Source organism: Podarcis gaigeae (genome assembly GCF_964106915.1).
Source record: "Podarcis gaigeae genome assembly, chromosome: 2".
NCBI lineage: Eukaryota > Metazoa > Chordata > Lepidosauria > Squamata > Lacertidae > Podarcis > Podarcis gaigeae.
The window spans coordinates 85,817,960-85,833,546 of NC_139679.1; the positions used below are offsets into that span (position 1 = coordinate 85,817,960).

At 39.8% G+C, this 15,587-nt stretch overlaps 1 protein-coding gene across 4 annotated transcripts in view; it reads right to left on the reverse strand.

Moving 5' to 3' along the window:
- EEFSEC (eukaryotic elongation factor, selenocysteine-tRNA specific) overlaps nucleotides 1-15,587 on the reverse strand; it is a 159,850-nt gene that overhangs the window by 88,273 nt on the left and 55,990 nt on the right. For all 4 annotated transcript variants that reach the window (XM_083727174.1, XM_083727177.1, XM_083727175.1 and 1 more), the window contains exons 4-5: nucleotides 14,113-14,209; nucleotides 10,483-10,647 (exon numbers count right to left, since the gene is read on the reverse strand). In XM_083727174.1, coding sequence (XP_083583300.1) covers nucleotides 10,483-10,647; nucleotides 14,113-14,209 — 262 coding nt within the window. The remainder of the gene's footprint in view (nucleotides 1-10,482; nucleotides 10,648-14,112; nucleotides 14,210-15,587) is intronic.

The window sequence follows — 15,587 nt, forward strand, 5'->3', positions numbered from 1 at the left end:
AAACCAATCAGAGAGAATGGTCTTCTTCACAGCCAGGTATTGGATATGTGTCTGCTCTTGAATCTTTTATCCATATTTATTGAATATTAATACTTTCTATACCAAGTGTTCATGGTTTACTTGTCTTTCTGCAAAATGTTGAATAAAGATTACCCAAAGACTAGAAAGACAAGCTTTGTGTTGTACACTACAACACTAGAACAAAATGAAGACATTGTTTACAAACATCACTTTTTTACTGATAAAATGTGGAATTTAATTTCTTTTCTTCCTTCCTTTTGATATTGCTCCAAAATATGTGATTCACATAAAACTTTAAATGTGCTTTTATATGATCATATAATGCTTTTCCCTAAAAAAAAATATGAAAATTATGATAATAAATCTCCACACATTCTCTGCATATTCAAATAACCTGGAGAATTTATGTCTGTATTTGAGCCCCACTAGTATTTGGTTTTAATATTGGATAACCTACAGCTGATAACTGATATGCAAAGGTATATCAATAATTATTATTCTAGTTTGTTAAAACAGAATAATAATTTGACAGTTGACAGCTCATGCAAGTTTACATTTGAAGCCTATCAAACAATCAAGAGATGCTAATTAGTTAAAGCATTCACACTCTAATTTTCAGGTTAACATTTCACAAAATCAAAAGTTAATTTTTTAATTCAAAATTACTCAAATTCACTATCAAAATTAGAAAATATGCCAGTATTCATTTCAGCTATAACCATAATGCAACTAGAGAAGTAACAATAATTTCCAAGAGTTGTATCTAATGCTGGTCTACTCAAGAGTAGACACAATGAAATTAATGGAGATGAGTAAATTGGGTTCCATAATTTCAATCCTGAATGTTACCAGCATTAGACACAACCCCAAACCATATTCATTGTTGCATTAACCCACCATATATAGTCATATCTTTATGCATTGAATAAACATCAACTTTGGAAGAGTTACAGCACCAGCATCTATCATAACCATGTAATAACTTGTCTGTACGCAAGAAGTTTTTTGAACAATGGTTCTTCCATGCCACATGAAAAACTGCTATTAAAAAGCTTTCAATAATACATTGTGCTATAGAACAGAGGCCTGGTATTAATCCCCCCCTTCAAAAATACTACCGGATATTCCCACGCCCCTAACTCACTCTTTGGATCCTTGTGTTCACACACACACACACACACACACACACACACACACTGGAATAGTAATTACAGATTTTATTTATAGCTGGTGCTTTTTCTGTAATTTGGGGTGCAAATTCCATCAGTTTTTAAAAGCTGTCTGCTACTTAATTGGGCACCACATTTAACTGGCCACGAAATTATTTTAACCAATGTTGCTAAAATGCAAAAAGACTGCAGATGACAAGGACCCTCTTAAAAAAGGCATTGCCCATTTTCATATAGGAAGGAATGCCTTTAAGATGATACAACACATGCATGGACAATAAAAAAAACAGTAAAAGAGGGGTTTGTGCTTCAATCGTCAATTATTGACTAAAACTAATATGATTAGCACAATCCTATATAATATTATAATCTCATTGTGCCTACTGTGGCCTCCTCTCACAGGGAGTTGCAGCCTATGATTTCTTTAGTACGCAGTCAACAGTTCAGATGTTTCTGTATTTAAAGCTATTATTTGGGAAAGCTTTGGATTTCTGCTCATCTAGGTCAGAATATTATACAGATTTGAGAGTAGGCCTTTGAAACCAATAGATATAAAATTCTCAAATAATTGCAAATCTCTGGTGATACCAAAAGTTTGCATTCATATTGATAAAAGAGTGGTCTATGACTCTCCATGATATTGTAAGACTTCTAATCAGAGATGTAAAATCGCTGAATGAAATTCAACTCTTCCCACAGTGAAGAACTTGCTTTCTGAGACTCTGTCTCAGTGCCCCCTCCTTCTCTAGTATTTAGTTTTTAAGTAGAAGTCCTGGAGCTCAAGGTCAAACATCTTCTGCACATTTCCCTCTAATTAATGCACATGCTCAGAAGCCCCCTTCATTAATACTTCACAAGCCTCCAAGTCCTTCTACTACATATAGGTTTTGGGATGAACCTTGGAAACTCCTATCCGGGAGACTTATCCCCTGTGTGATGCTGCAAATCTAGGAATAGGGTAGTGTTAGGAAGAGAGGTACTGGCTCATGTCCAACCAGCACTAACTGGCCAAGGCCTGGGGGACCTCATAAGGGAAGATTAACTGCAATTAAGTCCCTCCTCACTCCATCGCTGGAATCATCTTTTTTATATAAAAAACAAAAAAGCATATGATCAAACCATGACCCATCTAGCCCAGCTCCCTGTTTACACAGTGGAAAGCTTGTAGGAAGTCTACAAGCAACAGCACTCTGCTCTTCTGTGAGTCCCACAAACTGGTATTCAGAGCCCTATCATCTCCGGACAGCCAAGGTAGAACATTGCCATCTAGAATGGAATGATTCACCCAAATGCTTCCTATTTAAAAAATGAACTGTGTTTGCACCTTTAAAATAACAGTGAATGTTGGTCATTAGAATCTGAACTAATACAGAAACTAAGGCACTGGGATCTTTCAATCAATTAAAAGGAATGCTTGTGTGATATTGTGCAAGAGCACATGCTCGGGGGAAGGGGAACACACTTTAAAAATAATAAATAAATAAATGCCCAGTTACTTGTGCTTAACCAAATGCAAAGCAAAGAGAAAAGAAGAGAAGGGCATGCAATGGATGAGCAGCAATCTTTTCAAATTCCAGATATCAATGCCCAAAGAATGGTGGAGACTAAGCACAGTAGTGCCACTTCCTAAACAGGGATAATAAAATTGGAACTGTTAAATCAAAGATAAATTTGGCAGGAGAGAATTTTGGAAGCCTCTCTGACTGCACACTGCTCCTACTTGTGCATGAAACTAATAAAAGCGCCACCTCCAATCCAAACTTCTTTGCAATTAGGATCACTTTCCTTGTAGTTTTCTGTAATAGGACCCAACTATTTGCTAATGGATATGTTGGAGGGGAGGCATCTAAATCTGTTAGGAAAAACTGTGTGTGAACACCAAGAGGAAAACATGCATGTTCTTGAGAATGGTCCACTATTATTAATGACAGCCTGGCCATCAAGCTGCTTTAAAAAGGATTCTCCACACTCGTTTTATGAAGCAGACTGCAGCTAAAAGCAGGCAAATACTCTGGAATTAAGACATGCAGTTGTTTTCAAATTTACCATATGAAGAGTTAATAAAACAGCAGTGACCAGGCCACTCTCCTGCTTGAAAGGATCACATTAAATACACAAGCACAGGAGATGCAACGTATGGTTCATATTAGTGGTGCTCAGCTTGGCAGTGCTCCCTCTGGCTTTCTTTCTTTCCTTCTCCTCTGACCAAGAAAAAGAAACAAACTATCTGTATGTGTATTATGTAGCTCTCCCGTTCCATACCTGAACCTGGCCCTGAGTGAAACACATCCTTCAAACCAGCCCCGCTCCTAAATCACATTAATTAGGCAAGGGCACCCCTTAGACATAACTATCCATGGGAAAAGAAATACTGTACCTGACTTACAAGGTTCAGATGCTGGACACAACAGTCACAAACGATACGACTTTCCCCCAAAGCTCAAAGCGCTAATCTCAATTTCGTTTTATGCTCATTTATATCTCACACGCAGCACAAATGCAGGGCACTTCGTTGTAAGTCAAGATGACGCAGGTATTGTTATACAATATATTTTGTATCTTGATTATTATTTTAACAGTGATCAATGATTTTATTAACACAGAAGGTTTTAATCGGCGCTAAGGGAAAAGTGAGTCACGTGGTTGTGGAAAGTCATAGGTGAATTCTCTGGTCTCTGAATGATGGGACATAAAGCTACAACTTACACCAGGAGAGACCATGTGAGCTCCTGAAGGCAGGCTTGCAACCACTTTGCTTCACCCCTAAGGTCTGGCTCAGGAGTTGTACACAAGGTTGAATACAGCTTATAGTTAGTGAGAAGAAAGCTTAACCATAAGCCCTGGTAAGGACAATATGCTAAGGCAAACCTCGGCTTAATGTAGTTTAGAAGCAAGAAAAAAGGGACCAGGGGAGAGCAAAGAGAGCTTGTCTCTGGGAGCACACTCACTCAACACGGTTTAGCTAAGCCAAGCCTTGACTTAGCATGTCACACAAACCAAGATAAGGAATACCATCTTCATCTGGAAAAGAAATTATGTCCAATCACCTGCCAAGTCCTGCATGCTTTGCTTATGTAAAGAATGTGCCCGGCCTAATCTGATCACCTCAACCCAGAAATTGAGAGGCAATTAAAGGAAATGAACCAACAATTACTTAAAAGTGTATTCATAATTTTAACTAGGTGTGAAATTTACTCTTCCCTAGATGTTAAGCTCTCCTGTTCATCCATTAGTTTCTTCCACCCAATAGATCTGATGAGCTGGCTTCAACTTCACAGCATTTCAACAAAACAATGGCTGAAAAATATACCAAAATAATGAGGGTAAAATAAAAAGAAGCTTCTAAAGAGCTACTTGCATCAGAACCTTCCAATGAACTTTCCACAAACAAGAGATCTGAAAAACTCACAGAGCACAATACACAAGGAACAGAACAAAACTTACTGAAACAAATGGGAGTGGCGCAAGAGCATAACCGCGATCTCGGGAAACATGTTCATTTCAACGGGGCCTGTGCAAGAGAAGTTCTTGGCATGCTGCGATCTTATTCTTTAAACACTTGCAACAAAGGGAGCTCCAGATCCCCCTTTTTTGAAGAAAAAAAAAGTTTTACTTATAGCCATATCTTCAGATCTGTTGCACCAACAAGTAAGTGCCTAGGACATTGCATGCCAACCATTCTGTAGGAACAGAGTCACACACTGAGTCACACACTGCCAGGAGGAAAGTAAACACATTGGCACAGACATGTTGTATTAGGTTGCCAGGATGGGCACATCTCTGAACTGGAATATGTTTGTCATTAAGTTTGAACAGCCTCCAGTGCATCATAACTGCAAGCCTGACTGGATTTGCTCATAGTTTGTGTGTGTGTGTGTGTGTGTGTGTGTGTGTGTAGCGCACTATGAAAATGGTACAGACTAAGGCAAACCAAAATAAAACTATCATAAAATTGACTATAGCGGGTTTCCCTCCTTCGGCCTCATTAACAGGCTTATGTCCAAGACCAAAGTAATTCTGGACAAATGTTCTTTTAAAAGGGAGCGATCTTGCACGGGAACTAAGAAGTCAGAATCCTAATGGATTTTTTTTAGTTAAAGTTGAGGAGAAGGGGACGTAGAGGGTCATGACTGCTTTTCCAAGCCACTTGATTGTAATTTGCAAACAGCTGCTATGAGCTGCAACCCTCACTAACATGTGGTTCTGAATTTATTGTTGTTGTTGTTATCATTATTATACAACTATAGTACATAAATCTGTGGTAATTAGTATAATCCTTGGACTTAAGAAAAGTCTTTATTCTCTTGGAATTAATGTTTTGAGCTCCACACATAAGTCAGCTTTCCAACATTTGTTTCACTCTTACCAGTGAAGACTACCGTACTTCCCACAACTACTCTAATTATTTAATAACTTTTTTTATTAAAAAAAAACATCAACTTGGCACTTAAAGGGAACTTATTTCTCTTAAGGTCATAGCATACCTTCTTAAAGTGTTTGCTTTAAGCATGAAAGCAGGACTTAAGGTCTCTACAGACACACCCTGCCCCATCTCTAAACTGGTTACATTATGCGCCCATCCACAACCTTTGTTCCTCCCATCCTCTCACATGTTTATTTAATTTATATACCACTTCATATTTTATCTACATATCCTGACAAAAGGAATAAATATTAAGGAACCGACCTGCTCTGGAAGGAGTTGCACTCCCTACTAAAGGAGCAGGTGAGCAGCTTGGGGGTCCTTCTGAATCCACTGCTCGCATTGGAGGCACAAGCAGCCTCAGCGGCACTGAATTACTGTAACATCAATAGCTGAATCCTACTGTGACCTGAATGGATCATTCCCAAAACAGTATGACACCTGATTGGCTCTCTAAACACACGTGCTCATTGGCTACATTCAAATGAAGGAAAGCTACTGCATATCAACCTAAGCAAGCTGTGCTTCCTTTTTCTTGTTATTTGGATGTAACTTTTGATAGAATACAAATAACTGAACAAACTTTGTGGCATTACATTCTTCATTAAATTATCTTTCCACTGATATATAATTTTATGATATTGTTCCAAAAAAAAAGGGTTTTTAAGAGCCGTCAAACCTCGAAAATACACTTTTCCCAAAAGGTTTCCACAATTTTGGCCACTAGTGTATACATTCAGCTCCATTTATACATGGTTTTGTCTCCTTTACCTGAGCAGTTTATTGAGTTAATATGTAATAAAAGAAAGTTGTTCCTTCCAGGTCAGGAGAACCTTTATAGTGCTGGATTTCGATGTTTCTAAAACTACTGTATTACATGGGCTATAAATTACTTCTCTCATTTTCTGTTGTGGTATAACATCTATATTGGTGTCATCCAACAATGCCTGTGTAAATGCACAACAGATTTCCATGTGTGCAACTGGGCATAATTATCTCTGCCTATACCCTGCTGGTATCCAGGCTTCCAGAACATATTTTAGGGGTGCATGGGGCGAGGAAGGGAAGACAAAGGCAGCCCTGTTTAGGGAAGCTTTTAATGTTTAATAGATTATTGTATTTTAGTGTTTTGTTGGAAGCCGCCCAGAGCGGCTGGGGAAACCAGCCAGATGGGCGGGATATAAATATATTATTATTATTATTATTATTATTATTATTATTATTCCAAAGATCACAGAGCACTTCACAACATAAAAATATAAAATGAGAACACAAACACATAAAAACAGAAACAAACCAATAACCTCCTCCCACAAACTCAATGAGTTCAAAGATTCACCTGTCAGTTTTGCTTTTATACTATCTAGTGCTGCCATTCTTTAGTTCTTGCATCCATTATCCTGCTTTAACCACTTCTTTCTTATGAGAAGCAGCAACAGCACAGCAAGACAATGTTGTGAAAATAAAGTCCCATCTATCAGCCACGGCAAAAGAAACGTCAGGATGAACCTTCTGACAGTAAGAGCTGTTGAAGAGTGGAGCAGAGTCCCTGGGAAGGTGGACTCTCCTTACTTGGAGGTTTTTAAGCAGAGGTTGGACAGCCATCGGCCATGGATGTTTTAGCTGAGATTCCTGCATCACAAGGGATTGAAATACGGTAAATGATCCTCAGTTTCCCTTCTAACTCTACAATTCTATGATTCTATGATGTGTCCTAGAAAGTGCTAGAAAGGTCACCAACAGATTGCCTACTGGGCTGTGCAGGAGAGAGAAAGAGAAAAAACATAGCTTTCAACTAATCCGATTGAAGGCATACAAATCTACCTTTACAGCCTTAACAATATTGCTTCCTAGCCTATAAAATAAAGACAATGATGACAACCCAGTTTTCTACTTAGGAGTTTGCTCCCAAGTTTTTTAAATGACTGGAGTAATGGGCAAATTCTTTCTTTTTGCCACGACTCAAGAAAGGGGGAGGGAACACAATATTTGATACCCTCATTCCAAAACTTTATTATTAAAAAGGCAGCAGTTGTGTCACATCATGTATGCTCCTCCAGTTTATTAAGTTGGATATGTGGCAAATTAAATACCTTAATTATCATTAAGGTAATCCCAAAGGCCAGTCAGAAATGTGTTATCACCACATTTTCAAAGCACAAATCCTAGGCTCATGCTCTTCAAGATGGATTTCAAGTACTGTTGAGCAAATAGTATTAAATTGCCTCATTGGAGAATGGTTTGCTGCGTCAAACATTTTAGCCAACACACACACACACACACACTTCTCTCGTTGCAGTTCCAATAATCAACCCCAGATGGCAATTTACATAGGCAACAGTGTAAAGGAATCTGTGTGCTGCTGGCGTTCTCAACCTCAATCAGAAAGTATGGGCGTTCGAGAATGTCACTGTTTATTTTTAATTGCTCTGTCCCTCCTTTGTGCAAGTTCAAGCGGTCACAGATGTCGAAGTCTATTAGCAGAATAGGTACGAGATGCCACTTTATTTGCTGGGAGGGTTCCTTGAATTTGGAAAGCAGCTGTTTTGCAATGTCCCCAATGCCCAGTGGGCACCAGCTGTCAATCTCAGTTAGCAAAGGGTCAGGGCAAAGAAAGGTCAAGGAGTGTCATGATCCAGAGTGTGTTATAAAATCTGCCTCCTCTGTTACTTTGTAGACCTGTGAATGGAATAACCTCTCACAGGTATCCAAGCCTAGCACTCCACACAGCATACGTGAGAAACCCAATGTAATCATGTCTATGTGGAGGGGCACACTTATCTAAAAACCTAAAGTGCTGGATGCATGCTGAACATCTAACTAAAATTATATTCTACATAACTAAAACAGGGGTGGGAAACCTGTGTACCTCCAGGTTTTGCTGGACCCCAACTCCCATCAGTCCCAGCCAACATGGCTAATGGTCAAGGATGATGGGAGTTGTAGTTCAGCTAGAGGGTCACAGATTCCCCTCTCCTGAATTAAGGAACAGACATAGCCAACAAGCAAAATACTACTATCCGTACTACTAACAATAATGTAACCTTTTTTCAAAACAACAACTCGATTTTTAATGGTGCTGTCAAACCCAATAAAAGTGAACCTTATCTAATAATGAAGAAATGATGTCTTGATTTTTCCCCAGTGTTCTTGTGCCTTTCTATCTCTTTATTTAACTCTAGGATTTGAATTCCCTTTCCTATTATAGCATGTTGATTGAAACAACTGTACCCCATAATCATCACAATTATAACAAATAAAGGCTTGACATATCTCACTTTGTAGGTCATGAGTCTACCTCATATATTAGTTTCACCTTTTAAGTTGAATTACTGAAATAAATGAACTTTTCCACGATATTCTAATTTTCCGAGTTTCAACTGTACACACACCTCTCTCATCTGTTTGATCTTATCCTTTCTTCACATTACAAGCCATGCTGTCCTTCTTTTCCATATAATCTTACTAGTTTTAGGCAAAAATGCAGACTAATGAAACAACGCTTTCCTTATGACAAATATTTAAAGGGTTATCTGAAAAACTGCATTTCAGAATCAAATGGTTTACGGTACAAGATTTCCAACCCAATATCTGAAAAGCCCCATTTATCATTCATTTATTGTGTCTCACATTTGATGTTCCATTCCACCAATGGATGCCCTAATGGAAAGAGGATAGTCATTTTGCTTGTTTTGTAGCCATGGCTCTCATATTGTCTAGCAATAAAAATGCCAGTACATGATTCACCTTCCAAAGTTAGAAAGGGGACTACTAATTTTTTTCAGACAGTTTTCAAAATGTCAGATTACTCAGATTGAGAGAGAATAATCAGAGAGAGGTGGTGGAAAGCAAAAACGGAGACATTTGTAACATTCAGGACCTATGAAGGAAGGAATGGATACTAAGCTGATCTCCAATGGGTCCAAGGCTGCAATCGTATCCTCACAAAAATGGGAGTAAATCCCTTACAACAGAGTGGGACTCACCTTTGAGGAAACATGCTTAGGATTGGATTGCAAAGGGTGACATTCTAAGCAGATTTACATCTGAATAAATGGAAACACTTAACTTCAGTTTTAGGATATACATTTCTTCCAGGTCCATGACATTTGAACATTCAAAGGGTATGATGTTACATTTTTTACTATGCTAATAGCTGCTCATTTTCAGTTGGAAATATATGGAAAAATAATTACTCTGCTTTGGTTCATCGTTTGTTCACAGGCTGGTGCCATATAACATTTTATTGCAGCAGCTAACTCTTCACTTTCCCAGTGCCATACACTTTTCTTATAGTCTCCTCCTTTTTCGAAGCAGGCAGAATATTAAAGTTGTCTGATTCCCCTGTCAAAATATTTTCCCCAGTGATTCCCTGTGTCTTTCTAAATAATGTCTCCAAAAAGGACTGAACCCACAGTCCTCAGGCACATAATCTTGCTGAAAGCAGATTTTAAAATGTTCACTTAATGTTCTTGACTACAAGCATGGCCTGAATTTGTTCTCTTCTCACTTCTGTCTACTGCTACAATCAGGCAAAGATTTTGCCCCATTTGGCTGCCTGAACTGTTTCCCATATCCTTGTTTCTGGGGCCTCCCCCTTTTAAGAAGCCAGCCTGCGGCTTCCATTTCCCTTGCAAATTACATTCTTCGTGATTCCATTTAACAATACCATGTTAAGAGCTGTATGCTGCTATACAGTTTTCCCCAAAGGGTTTGTTACGTTCCCAACAAGCAACACAGGTTGGTTAGGTAAATTAGGAAATATATGGAGAGACGAGAAGCAAGGGAGAAGCAAGCATAGTCTTACCTTCTGCATGTTTTTCTCATTCCCTTTTATAGAGATGTTAGAGATAGAAATGATACACTCACCTTGAGGGCAGGAATCTCCACATTGTCTCCATTGCTGACACAGCCTGAAAGAATGGTTCCCGTCATCACAGTGCCTTGACCCTTAATGGAGAAGCAGTGATCTACAGCCATGAGGAAAGATCCCGAAGGGTCTCTTGTGGGTAGGTAAGCCTCTGACTTCAGGACCTAAACACAATACAAAAAGAAGCACTGTAGGTTGGTGAGCCTTCATATCGCACATGAATGGAGGAAACATGAGGAGGACTGATTTAACCATTGTATACTTTTTCTGATTCCAGGAGTCCTGCAGCAAGGTTGGAGCAGGCCACCGTCAAATGAACTGGGTACGCTACCCAGAATATGAACGCTTAGTTCAGTTTTCTGCCTTAAGGATTTGGTGCAGCACAATCAGCTTGGTTAGCAAACAATGCCAGGGACAAAGATCCTGCCGAAAGCAATGCAGACACTGCTGTGCTACAGCGAAGACCAACTGCTTGCGTCCCCTGGATGCATATACCCCACCTGTTCTCAAGAGCTGCACACATGGAAAGTTCAAAATCCCTATAACCGCTCCTCTCTTTGCCTTGGACAATTTGTGACTACAGCAGGATCGCAACTTGCTTTGTGCATTCGGTGGCTGGCCAGCTGATATCACACAAATTAAGCTTGTGCAAGTCAGGAATCTTAAAAGCTCTTTCCATGCCTGGCTTTCCTGGTGCACAAAGAGCTTTTGAGCTCTCAGGCTTGCTTACTGGGTTCTGGGAAGGTCTCATAAGGCCTTCAGAAAATCTCATGAAGGCGTCCAGAGCCCAGTAAGCAAGGTGGAGGGCTCTCTGTTGAAAGGGATTGCAAAGGGATTTAAATCCAGGTGCACGCATCTATAGTATGCAGGAGGGCTCACACTAAATTTCATCTGGGCATTCTAATATTATTGTAATTGGAGATCTAGGTCAAAGCTCACAATTTCCCTCCTGCCTCACATATGTTTCTAAATGCATCATACTCCCCATCTGTAACCTAATGTGCTTTTACCTCATTTGGCTACTAACTACTCTGTGAAATGTAGGACATTAGAATTTCCATTTCATGGATGGTAAACTGAGGCCAAGAAATAGTGACTTGCTGCAGACTACACAATGAATCCATGTCTCTTAAATCCAGGTTGTACAAAGTCAACAGATAATCAATTGGGTCCCACAATTCATGCATAGATCATGATTGAAGTCCTTAAAAAACAGGGGTGGAGGAAACCTCAAAACCTCCACAAGGATATATTTAACCGAGCCCTATAAATTTTAAATAAAATCATTCCTTGGGGCAGTCTTAGGCACCACCAATTTCAATTTTAGTTTGTCACAATAAATAATCAACCATTATTTATTGAAAAAAGATATTGCAAACTCATGTATTTTCTGTTATAATCAAAGTTATCTTTAAATTCGTGGTTGCATCAACTTGATAATATATTACTGCCTTCTGAACAGCTCTTCTTTTTAAAGTTACTATCCTGGGAGGTAAATTTACAGGTCAAAAATCTAGGACACATTTTCAGGAAAACCACTGAACTTAGATGCTGCTGCATAGAGGACAAATAAAGACAGTTAGGAAAGATACTTTTGAACTTTCTAACTGGTTTACTTTAAAGGTAGTTTGGTCAACCTGGAATGTGCACATTTTTTCCTCAAAAACATGCTAATCAATTAAGAATATTTTGTCATTGATATTCTCCAAGCTTATGCATACAATTGTACTGGTAATTTGAAGGCTGACTCATGCAGGCCATACCAGGACCAAAAAAAAATTAAATAAATAAACAAACTGCTGCCAGAAACATGGAAAACTCTGCATTGTCTTTTTCTGCAGTGGAACCCTCTGAATAAACTAACGAAATTTATCTGCACCATCTCAAGTCTGTGTCTACATTTCTGCCTTTCAAGAGAAGGAAATCGTGTGGCGAATTTGGGCACCTTAAACTGTGAGAATATACCCCTAGCGATTTCTCACACATACACAAAGAAAACATATACAATTTACACAGCTAGATCAGCAAGCATATATGACAATCATGAAATAATGGACGAAGAGTGGAGGGCAGGGAATGACACAGTTAACATGCATGAGACCACCCAGTTAAGTCATGGCATTTCCACCATGAAGAAGATGGAAACCAGTCACAGAAATAGAGCAGTGACTTAGGATAAGGTAGCTTCTAACTTGGCTTTTAAAGAGTTTTAAAATTCAGTTTATTTATTAAGTACTCAAAGTTTAGTTCTACAACATTTACTTTGAACAGTGCAATCCTATGTGTGTCTACCCAGAACTTCAAAAGGAAGTTCTGCTGAGACCAGGGACTTCTCACCAAAGGTATGAATAGAATTACAGCCTTCGCTAACAGACAAACAAACAAACAAACAAACAAAGTCCTCTCCTCCTTGATGAAATATCAGTTTTTGGATTCAAACATGACAGTTTTTCCAAATATTAATAAGTACATTTTTTAAAAATCACACAATATTGAGCCCTTGACAGTGCCTCCCATATGCAAGGGAGAGTGGAGGGGTCCAGTACACACAAGGTTGTGTCACATAAACCCTTAAGTGTTCAGACCTTAATCACACAGAAGCCCCTACATGCATGTAGAGCACCTTTTCATGTGTTTGCGTTAAAATATAACCACCAGGGCTTTCCCCACAGCAGATCTAAGTTGGGTTAGAACCAGCCAACACAGTCCCACTTTGTTTGAAGAGGGCTGTGGGACTTTAAAAACATTGGGGTTTCCGTCATTCTGTCATTTATTTATCAGGACATTTATATCCCGCCCTTCTAGTGTAAACGCACTTCAGTGGAGCATACAGATTAGAAAATGACAGGTTCATAAAAACAGTGCCAAACAATTACAAAATCAGCAACTAAAGGGGGGGGGTCATTGAAACCTTGTCTAGCTCATAAAAATCCAGCCAGAATAAAAAGATCTTTACTAACCAGCAAAGAGGAAGGAGACGAGGAGAAGGAGAAGGAGAAGTAGGGAGAGAGGAGGCCAGTGGCACTTCACAGGGCAAAGTGACTCTTAATCTGGGTGCAGCAGCTGAAGAAGGCCCTCTCACTCATCCCACCAAGCCATGCTTGTATTCTTAAGAGAGAATTATATTGCCTAATTCTATTGGTGAGGGACTGCTTCAGATAAAAAGGTAAAGGTAAAGGTACCCCTGCCCGTACGGGCCAGTCTTGACAGACTCTGGGGTTGTGCGCCCATCTCACTTAAGAGGCCAGGGGCCAGCGCTGTTCGGAGACACTTCCGGGTCACGTGGCCAGCGTGACATCGCTGCTCTGGCAAGCCAGAATCGCACACAGAAACGCCGTTTACCTTCCCGCTGGTAAGCGGTCCCTATTTATCTACTTGCACCCGGAGGTGCTTTCGAACTGCTAGGTTGGCAGGCGCTGGGACCGAGGAGCGGGAGCGCACCCCGCCGCAGGGATTCGAACCGCCGACCTTTCGATCGGCAAGTCCTAGGCGCTGAGGCTTTAACCCACAGCGCCACCTGCGTCCCCTACTGCTTCAGATACACCCCTCCAATTAAATCATTTCACACTATCCTTCAGACACAAGGATTTGTAGCATGCCCAGACTGACAACATTTCCATGACACATACCTCAATTAGTTCAGAAACCCCTATCGGCGTCACTGTTTCTGGAGCTTCTGGTCCGCCAGGCTTTGCTGCAGTGGCAACTATAGGGCACCCATGGAACCTGAGAAAAGAGAATTCCACCTCAGAGACAAGTCACTCCTTCTTTTTATTTCTCTTTTTAAAAATAGATTTCAAGACCACTCCATTCCTAAGTGGCTCAGAGAAGAAAATAAACTACACTATAAAATTCCAGTAATAACACCCTCCTGCCCAGCGATGATTTCATACAAACAAACATGTTGAATATTCCCTGAAACCAATTAATGTTTAAAAAACTAAAAAAGCATAACTAGACCAAATACAGTTTGAGTGGCACCTAACCAATCCAGACCTTCCTCCTCAATCTCCCGAGCACGTGCCTAAATAAGGACATTTTACATTTTTTGCGTATAGGCTAATGACCCAGTCAAGTCCAAGGACTGGTCCAAAGAAACTATGGGAAAAATTAATTTGACCCAGCCTCATCCTACTGCATTGGCTCTGTTCCAGGGAGCAGCCCCACAAACTCCAAGACAACTGTGCCCTGCCCACCTGCTTTCACCAGGAAAACCACAACACTTTCCTGATTTTTCAGGGGTGCCAACTCAACAGAAATCAAATCACATAACAGTACACTTCCACCTGCAAATGGCATCATGGTATATTCAGTGAAGGACTTTTCAAGGCTATAGCATGTCTCTTTGTATGCGTTCTGCCTTCTCTTTCTTACTTTGTAGGCAAGTAATAAATTAGGAGTAGCCAAGTTTCAGAAGTTATCATCAACACAGGGACTCTTCAGGGTCTCAGACAGACAACTTTTACATCTCCTGCTAGCTGAGTATGGAACCAGAGAATCTAGAAACTGGAGCTGGGCTTCCTAAACACAAAATACATGGTCTGCACTCTGCTATGGCTTCTCTTTCAGACAGCTTGGGGTTCTCAGCAAGAATCAGCAATATTTATATAAGACTCGCCTATATAATGAAGAACTTCAAATCAGCAATTGAAGGTATTTAAAAATCGAAAGCTGACATTCTCAGGATGCTGAATCCTCTGCCACGTATCTTCTGCACCTGCGATCAGATTTTGCCTCACAAATACTATTGGCACTTTTTAAAAGAAGGCTTTTTTTCCTTCTTAAGACAAAAACCTAAGTAAACAGAATAACAATAGCTCATTTTCTGCCATAAAAAGTGGGGGCAGGAAAATGTTACAAATACAGTAAATGCTCAGTTCTAGCAAGCATTCAACTTCAGCCACATAACAAATACTGGCAAGAAGTTTCTGAGTCAAAGGCCTGTCCCTTGCCTTTTTTGTTTTCAGGCTCCAAAGCCTCAGATTTTCATCTCAAAGGGGCAAGTTCCTGGGGGAAGGGAACTTTTTGACAAAGCAAGAATGTTCATGGGAAGTTTGATTCTCAAAGCTGCTCCAGTGCAGGCTCCACTGGGATCACAGCCCAA